At 52.0% G+C, this 17,177-nt stretch overlaps 1 protein-coding gene across 1 annotated transcript in view; it reads right to left on the bottom strand.

The window, feature by feature from the left end:
* Positions 1-2,516: 2,516 nt before the first annotated feature.
* Positions 2,517-17,177, bottom strand: part of efhd2 (EF-hand domain family, member D2) — a 28,220-nt gene continuing 13,559 nt past the window's right edge. The window contains exons 2-4 of the mRNA XM_067970578.1: positions 13,049-13,196; positions 9,763-9,897; positions 2,517-8,347 (exon numbers count right to left, since the gene is read on the bottom strand). Of these exons, the coding sequence (XP_067826679.1) occupies positions 8,216-8,347; positions 9,763-9,897; positions 13,049-13,196 (415 nt within the window). The 3' untranslated portion in view covers positions 2,517-8,215. The remainder of the gene's footprint in view (positions 8,348-9,762; positions 9,898-13,048; positions 13,197-17,177) is intronic.

Here is a 17,177-nt window from a genome sequence, read left to right on the forward strand (position 1 = left end):
TACATGGGCACACGGCAACAGGTGCACACTCCTACATGGGCACACGGCAACAGGTGCACACTCCTACATGGGCACACGGCAACCGGTGCACACTCCTACATGGGCACACGGCAACAGGTGCACACTCCTACGTGGGCACACGGCAACCGGTGCACACTCCTACATGGGCACACGGCAACAGGTGCACACTCCTACATGGGCACAGGCAACAGGTGCACACTCCTACATGGGCACACGGCAACCGGTGCACACTCCTACATGGGCACACGGCAACAGGTGCACACTCCTACGTGGGCACACAGCGACAGGTGCACACTCCTACATGGGCACACGGCAACCGGTGCACACTCCTACGTGGGCACACGGCAACAGGTGCACACTCCTACATGGGCACACGGCAACAGGTGCACACTCCTACATGGGCACACGGCAACAGGTGCACACTCCTACATGGGCACACAGCGACAGGTGCACACTCCTACATGGGCACACGGCAACAGGTGCACACTCCTACGTGGGCACACAGCGACAGGTGCACACTCCTACATGGGCACACGGCAACCGGTGCACACTCCTACGTGGGCACACGGCAACAGGTGCACACTCCTACGTGGGCACACGGCAACCGGTGCACACTCCGACGTGGGCACACGGCAACCGGTGCACACTCCTACATGGGCACACGGCAACCGGTGCACACTCCTACGTGGGCACACGGCAACCGGTGCACACTCCTACATGGGCACACGGCAACAGGTGCACACTCCTACGTGGGCACACAGCGACAGGTGCACACTCCTACATGGGCACACGGCAACAGGTGCACACTCCTACGTGGGCACACGGCGACAGGTGCACACTCCTACATGGGCACACGGCAACAGGTGCACACTCCTATGTGGGCACACAGCGACAGGTGCACACTCCTACCTGGGCACAGGCGACAGGTGCACACTCCTACATGGGCACACGGCGACAGGTGCACACTCCTACATGGGCACACGGCGACAGGTGCACACTCCTACATAGGCACAGGCAACAGGTGCACACTCCTACATGGGCACAGGCAACAGGTGCACACTCCTACATGGGCACAGGCAACAGGTGCACACTCCTACATGGGCACAGGCAACAGGTGCACACTCCTACATGGGCACAGGCAACAGGTGCACTCTCCTACATGGGCACAGGGCGACAGGTACACATTCCTACATTGTTTATGAATTAAAAATTGAAATGATTAATTGTACCACCTGAAAGCTTGAGATTTCAAATAAAGCTGTTGGACTATAACCTGGTGTTGCACGACTCATGACATTCCTCGCCTCTGTGACCGACTGTCCAACAGGAGATTGTTTGTAGGGTCAGACGAGGACAGGGTTCAGCTCTGCTCCTGACCTCCTCTCCCGTTTGGTGCAACCTGGAAGCAGCAAGAGGAGGTCGAGCAGCCGGCGATCACTCGGTCACCCGCTATGGAAAGGCTCTCCACCTCCTCCTGAGGGCTGGCAGCGTGGCCAGTGTTCCAGGGAGCCGCCCTTAGCTAGGGGGGCCTCCCACCTGCAGACCGACCTCTCCACCAGCCACTGCATCAACACCGTCTGGCAATTCTGATACACACTCTGCAGGAGTGCTTGTCTAGAACCAGACAGGAGGGCTCCCTCCCAGTCGGGGAACACTTCAGCAGTCAAGGACATTCAGCCACCGACCTTCGGGTAAGCGTACTCCAAGGCGGCCTTCGAGACACGACAACGCAAAATCGTCGAGCAGAAATTGATAGCCAAGTTCCGCACCCATGAGGACGGCCTCAACCGGGATCTTGGGTTCATGTCACGCTACACGTAACCCCACCGGCGAACAAAGGTTATCTGTTTTTAATATAACGGGTCAATTGCTGTCTTTTCCTTCCAGATGTTTCTATGTTTGTGCCTCGCTCTGTTTTTTTTTGTTTTGGCCGTTTGTATATTCCGTGGCCCTGTAGGTAACACCTATCTGTCTGAACACTGTGATTGCCTTGGCAACGGGCAGTTGAAAAGACTATCTGTAATCACCATGTATTGTTCTGTGATTTATAAATGCGAGAGGTTTGAGGATTTCTTTACATTCACCTGAGGAAGGAGGAAGCCTCCGAAAGCTTGTGAATTTTAAAATAAAATTGTTGGACTATAACTTGGTGTTGTAAAATTGTTTACAATTGTCAACCCTAGTCCATCACCGGTATCTCCACATCATGTCTAGAACCCATGCTTGCTTGGAATTATTACTTTTTTCTCCCGAATTTTCTCTCTTCCTTTCCCAAAGCTGACAATTCCCATTTGGGGGGGGGGAAGGGGTGATGAACAGTTCTATGGGCACCTCCCACTACCTCCCCTGCTCCTCATGCGTTGTCCAGTTATTGAACTGGACTTTGCCCCCGCCCCTCCATGGGGGAAAAAATAAATTCGAGCTGCCCAACCCTCTCCTCCATATGTAACAATCCTCCATATGTAACAACGTCACACAAAGTATAAAGAAAAATCAAAACTTAAGATGTATTTATTAGAACGTATAGGTATAATTAGATTTTTTTTTGGTAAGAAAATCAAAAATAGTTTCTTTCACACAACTTCTGTTTCCCCGATTGAAGAAACTTTAGACAGCGATTGTACAACATTATAGAAAATGTCATTTTTCAGTACACACAGATAAAATGTACAAGAGATGACAGCAACATTAATTGTCAATTTTATGCAGATTCATTGGTGCTGGTGTAATTCAGAGAGCTGCAGCTTTCTCTCCTTGGCTCCTGTTACTGAGTCTCCCCCCACCCCTCAAACCATGGGAGCCCCCTTCAGATTCCAGAGTTTAGCAATTCCTGGTTATTCCCTCATTCCCATTGTCTCCTCTGGGAGAACTATTCAGCTCCTATTCCAGGACAGAACACAAGCAAAATCACACCACGGCAAACTTGGATTCTCCCAAATCAGAGTAAAAGACACAGACACGACACAGAGTCACACACAACGCACTCAGAGTTAGACTCACACAAAGAGCCCAACTACACCACTCTTCCATATTCCAGATACACTGAAAGCAGAACCGTGCAAAGACAAACTCAGATTCTTTCCAATTGAAGGCGAGGGAACCTGTCAAGCTGCGGCCAAATTTTATGATCTGATAGCTCAGCGCTGGCTGTGGACAAACCCAGTCCTCCCGACCAGTAACCCATCCATCTTTGCTGTTCACGGCCATGATATTGAGAGGAGGGGACACAGATGGAACGCAGCTCAGTGAGAGACGAAGGAGCAAAACTGAAGGCTGGGAGGCCAGGCCCCCTACCCTGGCACTGTGATCAGAGGGCCAGCCCTCTCGAGTGCTTCCCCGAGGCCTGTTGCAGGTGGTGCACAGGCCGTGGATTGTCCTGCCTGGCCACCTGTGCCCTCAGCTGCTGCTGTGGAGGAAAACAGAAAGCAGCGAGGGTAGATGTGAATTGTCCTGTTTATGGCGGCCCAGTCACTCAACCTGACTTCAATGCAGGTGCCGGGTGAGGGCTCAGCAAAGGCTTGATTCAAAGTCCACGGAGAGGCCGTACCAGCTGCCGATGCTGATGGCTGTGGTGGGGGGGGAAAGAGTGTGTGTGTCTGAACTCGAAGCTAAATAAATCATGCACCTGTGACCTCAGCTTGGAAATGGAAGCAGTGACTTGCTCGTCAGTGGGGCACGAAAGGGTAATTTAGCTCCCCACCCCGCTACCGCCTCCAGTGCCTTTAAAACTAAAACGGGCATCGGTCCGATACGACAAGTGTTCAGCACAACAGATCAACAGGATACAGTCAGCAGACAGGAATAAGCCCCACCCACCCCAACATTCGCCATGCAAAGGAACGTAGAACAGTTTAAATCGACCGTCTTGTGGGGTAAAGAGCACCCCCCAAACTGTGAGCTCAACCCGTACTATTTACATCATCAGGAGCTGTAACCACAAGAAATAGGAGCAGGAGCAGGTCATTCGGCCCCTCGAGCCTGCTCCACCATTCAATAAGAACATCAGTTCACACTGGAGAATCAGACACCATTACCTTGTGCTGCAGGTGCCTGTCGGTGTTCAGGCCACTGCGGGGCCGGGGGTGGGGGGGTCATGATTTCCACCCCCCCCTCCCTCCTCCCAATCACTTTGTATGTCAGCACTCAGCCCAAACCATGGAGGTAATTGTAGCTGAGCTCACCTGATGCCCACACACACAAACACACAAACAATGACACAGCAAGGGTCACTGACTGGTGCTCAGGTGCAGGAACCCTAATTGATATTCCCCCTCCCAGCCCAAGAGAGGTGAAATCAGCTAACTTGTCACAGACCAGGGATTGAATCGGAGGCCTCTCTGGTGTTAAAAACAGAAAATTCTGGAAACACCCAGGTAGCATCTGTAAAGAAAGTCAAAATGTTAACGTTGCAGGTATAACCCTGGACTGACAAACGGTTCGATCTGAAACATTAATATTGATCCTTTTATTGCAGAACCTGTTGCATATTTCCAGAAGTTTCTCTTTTTGTTTCAGATTTCCAGTATGTGTGGTATTTTGTCGTATTGTTTAAATCACCTCCCTGGCGTGTGCGGGAGTTCCACCCCGAGCAGTGTATTTACTGATTAGACCACTACAGGAGCCAGTTCAAATAAACAGCTCAGTCCGATTCCGCCCCCCTCCCGATATTTTACTCCACAAATAAAAAGGAAACCACATGTAGCTTAAATGCGGACTGCGAGCAACCACGGAGCTTTATTCCAAAGAGGGTTATTTCAAAGATATTTTATTTGTTCACCGAGGGGATGCAACTGGGAATGTTGGACATTAATTGCTCCCCTCTCACTGTGAACATCTCAGCAATGAATCTGATTTTTATTTTTGGTACAGCTCCACCACATGGGCCGGTTTTATTTTAGTTTAATTTTTAATAAGCTGAAAGACACTGCACTTAAGTTTTTTTTCCCAATCTGTTGCAACAAAACGACGGTCATTCTGAGCCTCTGTTGAAGAACCGGGTCGCGTCCTGCACCTGAGTTTCACAACCAAATGTTTGTTTCCAAAAGGCACTTCTATTGTCAAACGCACCCTGGACTTTTTGCATGAAATTGATTTGGGAACTGCCGCGATCCACAGCAACAGGACTAATTGGATAGTTCTGTCAGAGCTGGCACAGGTGCAATGGGCCAAATGGCCTCCTTCCTGTGCTATATGATTCTATGAACAGCCGATTTCACCTACCCCCCCTCCCCCCCGCCAAACCCCATCTGATCCAGGGGTGGTCACAGGCAGGAGGTGGAGTATTGCTTCCCCCGCCCCCCCACTTTGGTCCATCTGTAGTTAGTCAGGTTGCAGAAACAGCATTATGTACAAAAGGCAATGGTCTGGCCCATGTTTTGTTCAAGGAAGTCAGGGCAGATCGTGAGAGGAAGGGGCCTGGAACATCTGTAACTGGGGATAATGAGACAATTAACTTAGTGCATGGCCCTTTAAAAAGACAATCAGGTTCTTATACTGCAGGATATTGTAGGGACATTTGGGGGGTGGGAAATGGTAAAGGAAAAACTGAAACTAAATGGTTGCTACGCTGTTCATCAGAGCACGAATGAGACAGAACAGATTACAAGCCGCCCTGACCGACGTGGTTTACATACTGCGCAGCTCATCAGAACACAAACCTCATCACAGTGATAATATTTAGGGAGAGTGGTTAAAATAATTCAAAGCAACGAGGTAGGCACTTTCCCTGTTTCCTGCTTCTCTCCCCCCACAAGAAACACAAGCCCCTGCCCCGCACCTGTGTGATTACCATCCCTTGGAACATCCATACGATACATAGAGAGAGATCCACAGAGCAAAGGCTTTACATTAAGGCCGGCTGATTTTATTGCCCACCTTCACGTTCAGGGACTGGCAACTGTAAGGCTGTAACTGTCCATTTATTCTCCAAGTGGGATAGCCAGAAATTCAAATCAGACACTGAACAATCTATTTATTAAAACCGAACTCCGTTCCTCTCCCCTGTTTCTGCCGCCTCTGAGGGGCGATAAGTTATCGAGGCTCTCATTAGTTGCAAACACCAGACCTCGAGCCCCCCACCCCCGGCTCTCTGGGGGAGCGGCTGGCGTGCTAACCCATGACTACAGTCAGACTCTCTGCTGGGCTCCTCCCGCACCCACAGTCGGGGGTCTGAATGGTCCTGGGCAGGGCCTGCTCACCAGCTGCTCCATTCCCCACCCATCCAAGGTGGTGACAAACTGTCCCAGGCTTGAAGTGCGCCATGTTAGGATAGTAAAGTGAATGAAGCCATGACGATGTGGCTCAGGACAATCCGAGTGAGATTGTTCCATCTTCCCAACACCACTCCAGCTCCGCACAAAACACTGATCATTTAAAGTGTTAAATACGCGACCGATTTCTGATGGTTAGATGCCTGAGAAAAAAATAAATTTTGGTTCGAACAGTGTTACGGACTCCCCCTGCTCTGAGTGAGGTTATTGGAGCAGGAGGATGTTGCATTGAATGGCGTCCAAGTATGCAGAGGAAGTTGCATACCAACACAGCAAATGGCATCACATACAGATGCAATTAAGACACGTTTGCACTCGGAGACAAACACAATTCCAGACTAGAGTCCATTACAGCAACACCAGACCACAGTCCCGTGAGGATTACAGTCCATTACAGCAACACCAGACCGCAGTCCTGTGAGGATTACAGTCCATTACAGCAACACCAGACCACAGTCCCATGAGGATTACAGTCCATTACAGCAACACCAGACCGCAGTCCTGTGAGGATTACAGTCCATTACAGCAACACCAGACCACAGTCCCATGAGGATTACAGTCCATTACAGCAACACCAGACCACAGTCCCATGAGGATTACAGTCCATTACAGCAACACCAGACCAGAGTCCTGTGAGGACTCCAGTCCATTACAACAACACCAGACTACAGTCCTGTGGAGGACCACAGCCCATTACAACAACACCAGATTAGCATTACGTGAGGACTACAGCCCATTACAGCACGGCCAAAAGCAAGTCGGGACTCTTGACAATACTGGACAGGCCCAACTGCTGAACATCTGGGAAATATAGAATTCTGCTCCCCCCCACCCCACCCTCCCAACAAGCGCAACAGAAAAACAAACCCCCACCTTGATTGAGGAGGTACAATCTAAGTGTTGGCCCCACAGTAAATCTTTGAACTGGTGTTAAAAAGGACCCTACATAAAAAATAAACTCTAAGAGGTTGAACTTGCTGCCAATAATTTAAATTTTAACCCTCTTCCCCAAACAATTTTAAAATATATATTTTGCAAGAGGTGCAACGCTATAAAGGCCAAATTAAACAGATCCTTAAAATCATGGCCTTGATTGGAAAGGAGTGAAAGAAGTGGCTGTGACCAGCAAGAAAATGCATTCTGGGACTAGGCAGCCATTTTGATTGGACTTTTTTTTTTAAAAACATTGGCCAGATCTGGTTGGAAAAGATACTGGAAAAAACCCTTCCCCCATTTACAGGGGTACTTTAGCATGGGGGGGGGGGCGGGGGGGGGAATCCGCTTGGTTCAGTTCCTGGATTAGCCTTTTCAGAAGACCCTATTGTAGAAGGGGGAGCATTGGAGCAAATTTCAGCATCTTCACTGCAGCCAAGGCTGGCATCAGTTAATTCACCGCAGAGCCAAATGTCCCTTTTAAAATGTGAACCAGGCATTGATCAACGACACTGGGAGTTCAACCCGCATGTATCCCACCCCCAGGTCCCATACACCCACCCCCATCAATGGGAACTATGTTCTCAAAGCCAAGTAACAGGAGTAAAGCAACACGGCAAGACCTTCAACCAATGCAATAAAAACCGCAAACTTTGGTCGGTCAAGATTATCTCGCTCGACACAACCCTCCCACTCACGTCCCAAAGGCTTTGTGTCAACACAAGGGGCACAGTCTGGTAGTGCAATGTTAAGACTGAGGACAAACCTGGAAGTGACTGAGACATTTCGCTCCTCCCCCTTGTTCCCCCCCCGAGTTAGTCATTATGGTCTGTATGCCTCTCGTGCACACCTGGTGCTCAATAATCCACCCCCCACCCCCCCATTCTTTTAAGAAAAAAAGTAGTCAGTCATGTGCGTCTTTGCAGGATTAGAAGCCAGATCCGTGGACCCCCCCCAACCCCAAGCCATGCATTTCCATCGGGAATGTGGTCTTAGTTGAAGGCGGACTGCAGTTCCTTGAAGGCCGCTTGCTTCTGCTTCTTCTGCTCCGCTTGCTTCTTCTTCTCCTCCTGCTCATCCTTGATCTCCTGTTCGAATCGGTTTGAGTCATTGATTGCCCGAACCTGTGGAGGAAACGCATCTTTTGGTTTCGTTTCATTATCAAATCAAAACTCTCGGACCGTAAGGGCCCTACGTCACCCGAGTTTGGAGCAGGTTCACAGAGAATGCGGCTTACAGCAAAAACTGACTGCATTTGGCACCTCGACTGTCAACGTCACAAAGACTGAGGGAATACATGATCCAGGTCTTTAAAGTATCCAACAGTGGAAATAAACAAGCTATTTCTTGTGACAATAAGCACAGGACTCGAGGTGACAGGTACAAACTCACAAGCCTTAAGAAAGAACATTTCTCCATCCTTGTCACCATTAGTTGCCAGATTTGGGGTCAACTCTGGGTACTGGATCCATTGTCTGTTAAGAAGAGGGATTGAGGATTAGGGAAATATTGACAGCCTGGATGGAGTGGGCCTGACGGGCTGAATGGCCTTTTCTGACTCTGGACTTCCTTAGGCAATGGGAGCAGCTGGTGTAGGGAATAGAATATCACACTGAGATAGGAGGGGGGTTGAGCAGAGATACTTTGTTGGGACAGTGGAAAGGGAGCTTTACTCTGAATCTAACCCATGCTGGACCTGACCTGAGAGTGTTTGATGGGACAGTAGAGAGGGAGTTCATTCTGTATCTAACCTGTGCTCTACCTGACCTAGGAGTGTTTGATGGGACAATGTAGAGGGAGCTTTACTCTGTATCTAACCTGTGCTCTACTTGACCTGGGAGTGTTTGATGGGACAGTATGAGGAAGCTTTAATCTAGAGCTAACCTGCGTTGTACCCGACCTGGGAAACTGTTCCATTCCGCAGCATTAGCAATCCTCACCTTGATGTAGCACCAAAGCTACATAAACCATGGGTCCTCAACCAAACAGAGGTGGAACAATGTATAAAGAGTGGGGTGGGGGTTGCAAGGAGAGGTTGGCAGATCAGGTAACATTCTGGGATTTGGAACATGGAAAATAGAGACATACCCATAACTCAGGAGGATGGGGGGGGGGGGGGGGGGGGGGTCACATCTCCCCATGTCTCTCATTGGTTGCCAGCTTCACGTTTCCATGGCAACTCTTGCTACATTCTAGAATTCAACATGAGGAGGGAGTGAGAATGTGGAACTGGCTACCACATGGAGTGGTTGAGGAGAATAGTGTAGATGCATTTAAGGGGAAGCTAGATAGGTGCACGAGGGAGAAAGGAATAGAAGGACATGTTGATAGGGTTAGATGAAGTAAGGTGGGAGGAGGCTCGTGTGGAGCATAAATACTAGCACAGACCACTTGGGCCGAATGGTCTGTTTCTGTGCTGTGAAATTCTATGTAATTCAATATAAGCCCTGAAACTGACACGAGTAAAACTGACACAGGCAGCAAAATAGTCAATCGTCAATAACCAAACGCAAAGCATCAAATTGCAGCCGGTACTTACTTTGGCTTCAAAGAAGGTTTTGGCTCCTTTCACTCCCTCTGTAGAGACATCAATCTCGGAGAGCTGGGCCAGAACGTGCAAACCACTGTCTACGGCCAGCTCTCCTGCAGCCGCTTTACGGAAAATCAGCAGGAACTAGAGAGGGAGGAAACACAGAATCAGGAGGCTCAGTGTTAGGGAGCAGTGTTAGACCAGGATGGACTGGTTCACAAGAACATAAGAAATAGGAGCAGGAGTAGGCCATTCGGCCCCTCGAGCCTGCTCCGCCATTCAATCAGATCATGGCTGATCTTCGACCTCAACTCCACTTTCCCGCCCAATCCCCATGTCCCTGGATTCCCCTAGAGTCCAAAAATCTATCTATCTCAGGCTTGAATATATTCAACGACTCAGCATCCACAGCCCTCTGGGGTAGAGTTTTCCAAGGATTCACAACCCTCTGCGTGAAGAAATTCCTCCTCATCTCAGTCTTGACTATCCCATTGAGACGACAGTAATCCAGTCCTGGTGGTAGAGCCATGCAGAATGTCCAGGCGGAAGTCACAGCGAGACAGACCGGCCAAGTCAGCACATAACCTGTTTATAAACCAGTTATCGACACTCCTATACAGGGAGTCGGCTATGCCATTTGACAACTGGGGGAGAGGGGGGGAAAACCAGGGGACATAGCATGCCAACCCCCCCCCCCCCCCCCCCCCCACCATTTTTGTTCCTGTTCCCACCCTACTTCCACACATGTATCTTCCAGCTGAGGTGAGTGGATAGTGATCAGAATATTTCTGGGTGCAGCAATAACCCATCAGATTACCAGACAAGGGTCTAGAAATTCGGGTGCATCTATTTTTGGGCACTCAGCCGCAGGGCAGGGGGGGGGAGGGGGGTTGCCCAGGGTCCGATCCCTGCGCCCGAATGGTGAAGCCCGAGGAGCGCCCAATATTGGGCCTTATTAACATCAAACTGGTGCAGCAGGAGGATCCCTCTGGCGAAGAGTGAACCATGATCGGTAAGTGAAGGCCACAGGGGAGTGGGGGAGAACGACCACGTTCCTTTAATGTGGGGTCGGGAGGATCACTCCAGCTGCACTGTCAGGTAAGTATGGGGCCTTCCTGCCGGTTAGCGCCATGTTGTGCTGAGCAAGGCCAGCCTGTGGTGAGTGAAGTGCTGGGACGATCAAAAGTGGGAAACCGGTCCTGCAAAACATGCAGGACCCTAAATTAATTCTCTCTTTAAACGTTCCTGATGTGCGTTCCTAACATCAGTGTAACCACCTTCTCCAGTAGAGGGGGTGGCGCACATCGTGCCCGCAATATTGGAGGCATAGGAGGCCGTTTAGCACCTGGCTGAATTTCTAGGCAAAAGTACAGTCCACTCCTCTCAACTTTAAGTGGTTTAATTCAAATTAACATATAAAATCAAACTTTTAAGCACTCAATTCCTATTTTCATACATTATTTATGGGTAATTCAATTTTTTAATAACACAAAACATGACGGGAAAACGTTAAGCTTCGGAACATGCAGGGCGCAGTATTTAAAGTGACCAGCAGAGGGTGACAGGAGCTCACAGCCTCCCGGAATCTTGCTGGAATTTAATGGTATTTCCTCCAGTTTTCTACAATCCTCTCCTGAATTTCCTGAATCTGTGCTGGGTGCGGTTTCACAGCTCCTGCCTGCTGTCCGCTGTCTCACCCAAGCAGCCATCCTTCGCCTGCAAGCCTACACTATGATGATTTTTATTTCCTCCTCTGCCTAACACAGGGGCACTGAGGCCAACTATAGGCCCCTAATACCGCAGGGCCCCAGGCCAGACCAGCTATCTCCAGGGATGGGGCCTGCGATCCTCCAGTTTGTACGGCTCATCCAGTAGGTCACTCCCCCGAGTGTATGAGGGGGTTGTGTGCAACAGTAAGGAGGGGGTGGGGGGAGAAAGAGAGGGGTGAGGGAAAGATGCAACTTAAAAGGGAGAAGTTATCAAGATGAAAGATCCCACTTTAAAAAAAAATCATTGTTACAGTGAACAACGTAATGTCGCTATGCATCGAACGCACCTTGTTGCCAATATTTAAACGCTTCCATTTTAAACACCAAATTGAAATGGTTTGTGCAGCCACGAATCCTGAACCAGTTTTACTGAACTGGCTGTTCCAGTTCGTGGTGACAGAGTCGCTGGGTCAACATCCTGGAACTCCCTACCTAACCTCACTGTGGGAGAACCTTCACCACACGGACTGCAGCGGTTCAAGAAGGCGGCTCACCACCACCTTCTCAAGAGGCAACTAGGAACGGGCAATAAATGCCGGCCTTGCCAGCGATAATCACGAGAATAAATAACAAAATACTCACCGCAGAGATGGCGCTGCTCCTTTAACAGGAATAAAGCACAACTAATACACTCACTAACCCAGGAACAACCTAATAACTTGTGGCTCTCTGGAATTCCCTTCCTGAGCTCCAGCCTTTCCACCTCCCTCTCATTCCTTCAAACCCCACCTCTCTGACTAAGCTTTTAGTTATCTGTTCTAATCTCTCCTTCTCTGGCTCAGTGTCGATTTTTCTTTAGGCCTCTGAAGCATCATGGGATGTTTCCCTACATTAAAAGTGCTGAATAAATGCAAGTTGTTGTTGTAGACCAACCGACCCAGTGACCCGGGCCCGTCCCGCCCGCCAACCGACCCAGTGACCCGGGCCCGTCCCGCCCGCCAACCGACCCAGTGACCCGGGCCCGTCCCGCCCGCCAACCGACCCAGTGACCCGGGCCCGTCCGCCAACCGACCCAGTGACCCGGGCCCGTCCGCCCCGCCAACCGACCCAGTGACCCGGGCCCGTCCGCCCCGCCAACCGACCCAGTGACCCGGGCCCGTCCCGCCCGCCAGCCGACCCAGTGACCCGGGCCCGTCCGGCCCGCCAGCCGACCCAGTGACCCGGGCCCGTCCGGCCCGCCAGCCGACCCAGTGACCCGGGCCCGTCCGGCCCGCCAGCCGACCCAGTGACCCGGGCCCGTCCGGCCCGCCAACCGACCCAGTGACCCGGGCCCGTCCGGCCCGCCAACCGACCCAGTGACCCGGGCCCGTCCGGCCCGCCAGCCAACCCAGTGACCCGGGCCCGTCCGGCCCGCCAACTGACCTGGGACTGTAATTAGCCCAGGACTGCTGAAGCTGACTGATCCTGTATTGTGCATCATGCACTAACTCGCCCTGGAAAAACCTTGTTCAGTGATTTACACTTGCTTTTACCCATATTACGCACACTCGTGAATCTCATTTCCCATTCCATGGGTCCCCCGTTACCTCTCGGAAGCTGAGCTTTCCGTCAAAGTCTTCGTCCACCTCCTTGATCATGTTCTTCAGTCCCAGGTGCGTCTGTGGAGCTTCGAGCTTCTCCATCATCAGTTTCAGCTCCATCAGGTCAATGAATCCATCCTTCCCGGCATCGTACCTGTGGGGAGTGAATAACAAACCACGTCACAAAGGCCCGAGACCCACGCGAGGGGGAGGGTCACTGGACGGAGGGGGCTTTTTCCACCAAATGGCTGATTCTCTGCTGAAGCTCATACAGAATTACATAGAATTTACAGCACAGAAACAGGCCATTCGGCCCAACAGGTCTTTGCCAGTGTTTATGCTCCACATGAGTCTCCTCCCACCTACTTCATCTAAACCCATCAGTTTATCCTTCTATTCCTTTCTCCCTCATGGACTTATCTAGTTTCCCTTTAAATGCATCTATGCTATTCGCCTCAACTACACCATGTGGTAGCAACTTCCATATTCTCACCACTCTCTGGGTAAAGACATTTCTCCTGAATTCCCTATTGGATTTATTAGTGACGATCTTATATTTATGGCCTCTAGTTCTGGTCTCCTCCACAAGTGGAAACATCTTCTCTACATCTACCTATCGAACCTCTTCATAATTTTAAAGACCTCTATTAAATTACCTTCTCTTATCTCTATAAGAGCCCCAGTCTGTTCAGCTTACATAATTCTATCCAATTTCACACTGGCTGTTTGGCTTTATATTCTCGGCAGGTTTTTAACCGGTGAGACTTTGGGTTTGTACTGTTCACAATCTCATCAATCCAGGCTCCCAAATTCTAGTATAAAACGTTTAACACTTAGAACTTGGTCAGCCCTTTTGGCCAAGATTACATGACAGACCCAACACGATAAAATGCCCCACCCTACACTCTCTTCCTGCTCCCTGTATCCTCATTGTGTTGAAATCGAGATGCGATGCACCATTTCCTACTCGAACTGTAGCTGCCCTTACAATGGGTTTAGTGACGCTTGGATCTTGTGTGAATGGCATAAGCCTGAGCAACGTTTTGGGATTTGATAGCCATTCACGCAACACAGAAGCAGCGTCACTCTTTCCCTGGGCTTCAAAAACTGTGGGACTCCTCACTTCCCTCTGTCTTCATTCCTTGCTACAATCTACAGGCTTATAAAACACAACCTTGGTGTCACTTAACATCTACTGCTTAATTCATCTCATCTTCTCTCCTGCTCCCTTCAGCCTTGGTCCTATCCAATGTTGTAGGCCTCAGCTTCGTTGCCGTGGAGGCTGCGGGTGGTACCGATTATTAGAGCAACTGGCGGAACAAGTACCTCGTGCACCGACAAACAGCCAACACTGGCAGTGGGTTTACTGGCATTCACCACCACCTGACAGGAAATAAATGGGCATACTTGCCCGTTGCCCCGTCCAAAATGGTTGGTTCCCACCCTGTCTAGGAGAAGGCCCCGCCTCCTCTGTTATGCACCCTCGCACCAATGGAAGGTCGAGACAACAGCCACTGGGAGCTGTGCTGCCGGGCACCGGCTGGGAGGTGAGAGCAGCGAACACACGCAGACTGGACTGACAATTTTCTTTAGGCTGTTGCACTTTATTCCCTGCCACCCCCAGGCTCCTTGCTGCGGTACAGCCACTGGGCCTCAGCCACCTTCCCCAAATACCTGGGCCCAGAGAGTGTCGGTGGGCTGCTCCACAGAGGAGGAATTACACTCGAGCCAAACCCTGTCTCGGTCGCTGCTCACACACGGGTGGGTTTTCCAGCAGGAGCCCCGGGTGATTTTCCTCTGGCCTTGGGGGGGGGGCGCGCCAAGGTCAGAAGTAGGATCACCCTGCCCGAGATCAGCCGATTGAGCAGAGATTAGGGATTGAAGCCGGGGCCTTCCGGTTTGCATGGCTCAGCTGCACAAACACAAATCCTGCCCAAGGAGTGTTAATTCAGACTTCACGCACATATCATGGGGAACATGAGAGTGTTAATACAGACTACACACAGACACTACAGGGCAGCAAAGGGGCCAATCTCCTCCCCACATCAGAGAGACTCGTGCTCTGCTCTCTCCACATTCCAGTGCACAGGGAGATTCTGGTCCAGGCAAGCCTCGGCTAATCTCCTCACTGTGACAAAGCTTTGCATTCACAATGAACAAACCTGTCCAACTGCCTCAGGAGGTGTTCAGTGTCTCTTTCTGGGAGTTATTCAGATGGATTTTTCTTTTCTCAAAGGAGTAAAATGAGAATGCAGGCGCAGCCCAGGCCCCTCCCAGGACGGGACGGGGGGAGGCTTATGCATTCGGTGTACGAGATTGGAAGTTAAAGGTCTGATAGTGGAGGGATAAAGTGGGTCTGTCTTAGACAGAGGAGAGCAGTGAGGAGGGAGAGAGGCCAACTAACTGAGATTGGCCGGGGGTGGGGGGGAAAGAGAGGGAGGGAGAAAGAAAATTAAGAGGTGGGGGGAGGAAATCACATTGGGTTTGAGACTGGTACAGTTGGATGATCAAATCAACATGTCAGCAGGAGATGCTCGTTTTGTTGACTGAGTCAGTGAGGGTTAAGATACCGATCCCTCACTTACATCACACTGCACAGGAAAGGCAGGCACGTGGGAGTCTGTCTCAGCGCTGTCTCCCGAGACTTGGCATGTAACTGAGGAGACCCCAGCATCACCAGGTCTGGACAGACGCTGCCACACCAGCACTGGCTGGTTTAGTGCAGTGACTTGTGGCGTCAGGACACCGTGTCCTGATCAGTCGGCCGGAGCTGAAGTGTGAGTATAGGATTCACGGCCCCTGGGCACGGACCAGACTGTGGGAATATTAAAACCCTGTCGGTATTGAAGAGCTCAGGAGAGACAGAGAAAAACACAGACAGGATGATGGACACACACAGATATATATATATATATATATATATATATATATAGAGAGAGCGACCGACAGAGCCGCCCGCGGACAGAGCGACCGACAGAGCCGCCCGCGGACAGAGCGACCGACAGAGCCGCCCGCGGACAGAGCGACCGACAGAGCCGCCCGCGGACAGAGCGACCGACAGAGCCGCCCGCGGACAGAGAGACCGACAGAGCCGCCCGCGGACAGAGAGACCGACAGAGCCGCCCGCGGACAGAGAGACCGACAGAGCCGCCCGCGGACAGAGAGACCGACAGAGCCGCCCGCGGACAGAGAGACCGACAGAGCCGCCCGCGGACAGAGAGACCGACAGAGCCGCCCGCGGACAGAGAGACCGACAGAGCCGCCCGCGGACAGAGAGACCGACAGAGCCGCCCGCGGACAGAGAGACCGACAGAGCCGCCCGCGGACAGAGAGACCGACAGAGCCGCCCGCGGACAGAGAGACCGACAGAGCCGCCCGCGGACAGAGAGACCGACAGAGCCGCCCGCGGACAGAGAGACCGACAGAGCCGCCCGCGGACAGAGAGACCGACAGAGCCGCCCGCGGACAGAGAGACCGACAGAGCCGCCCGCGGACAGAGAGACCGACAGAGCCGCCCGCGGACAGAGAGACCGACAGAGCCGCCCGCGGACAGAGAGACCGACAGAGCCGCCCGCGGACAGAGAGACCGACAGAGCCGCCCGCGGACAGAGAGACCGACAGAGCCGCCCGCGGACAGAGAGACCGACAGAGCCGCCCGCGGACAGAGAGACCGACAGAGCCGCCCGCGGACAGAGAGACCGACAGAGCCGCCCGCGGACAGAGAGACCGACAGAGCCGCCCGCGGACAGAGAGACCGACAGAGCCGCCCGCGGACAGAGAGACCGACAGAGCCGCCCGCGGACAGAGAGACCGACAGAGCCGCCCGCGGACAGAGAGACCGACAGAGCCGCCCGCGGACAGAGAGACCGACAGAGCCGCCCGCGGACAGAGACACCGACAGAGCCGCCCGCGGACAGAGACACCGACAGAGCCGCCCGCGGACAGAGAGACCGACAGAGCCGCCCGCGGACAGAGAGACCGACAGAGCCGCCCGCGGACAGAGAGACCGACAGAGCCGCCCGCGGACAGAGAGACCGACAGAGCCGCCCGCGGACAGAGAGACCGACAGAGCCGCCCGCGGACAGGTGGGCAACAACCCGCCTCCTCACTGACAGTTTCTGTGGTCCTAGTACAA

The sequence above is a fragment of the Heptranchias perlo genome, chromosome 32 (genome assembly GCF_035084215.1).
Source record: "Heptranchias perlo isolate sHepPer1 chromosome 32, sHepPer1.hap1, whole genome shotgun sequence".
In the NCBI taxonomy this organism is placed as follows: Eukaryota; Metazoa; Chordata; class Chondrichthyes; order Hexanchiformes; family Hexanchidae; genus Heptranchias; species Heptranchias perlo.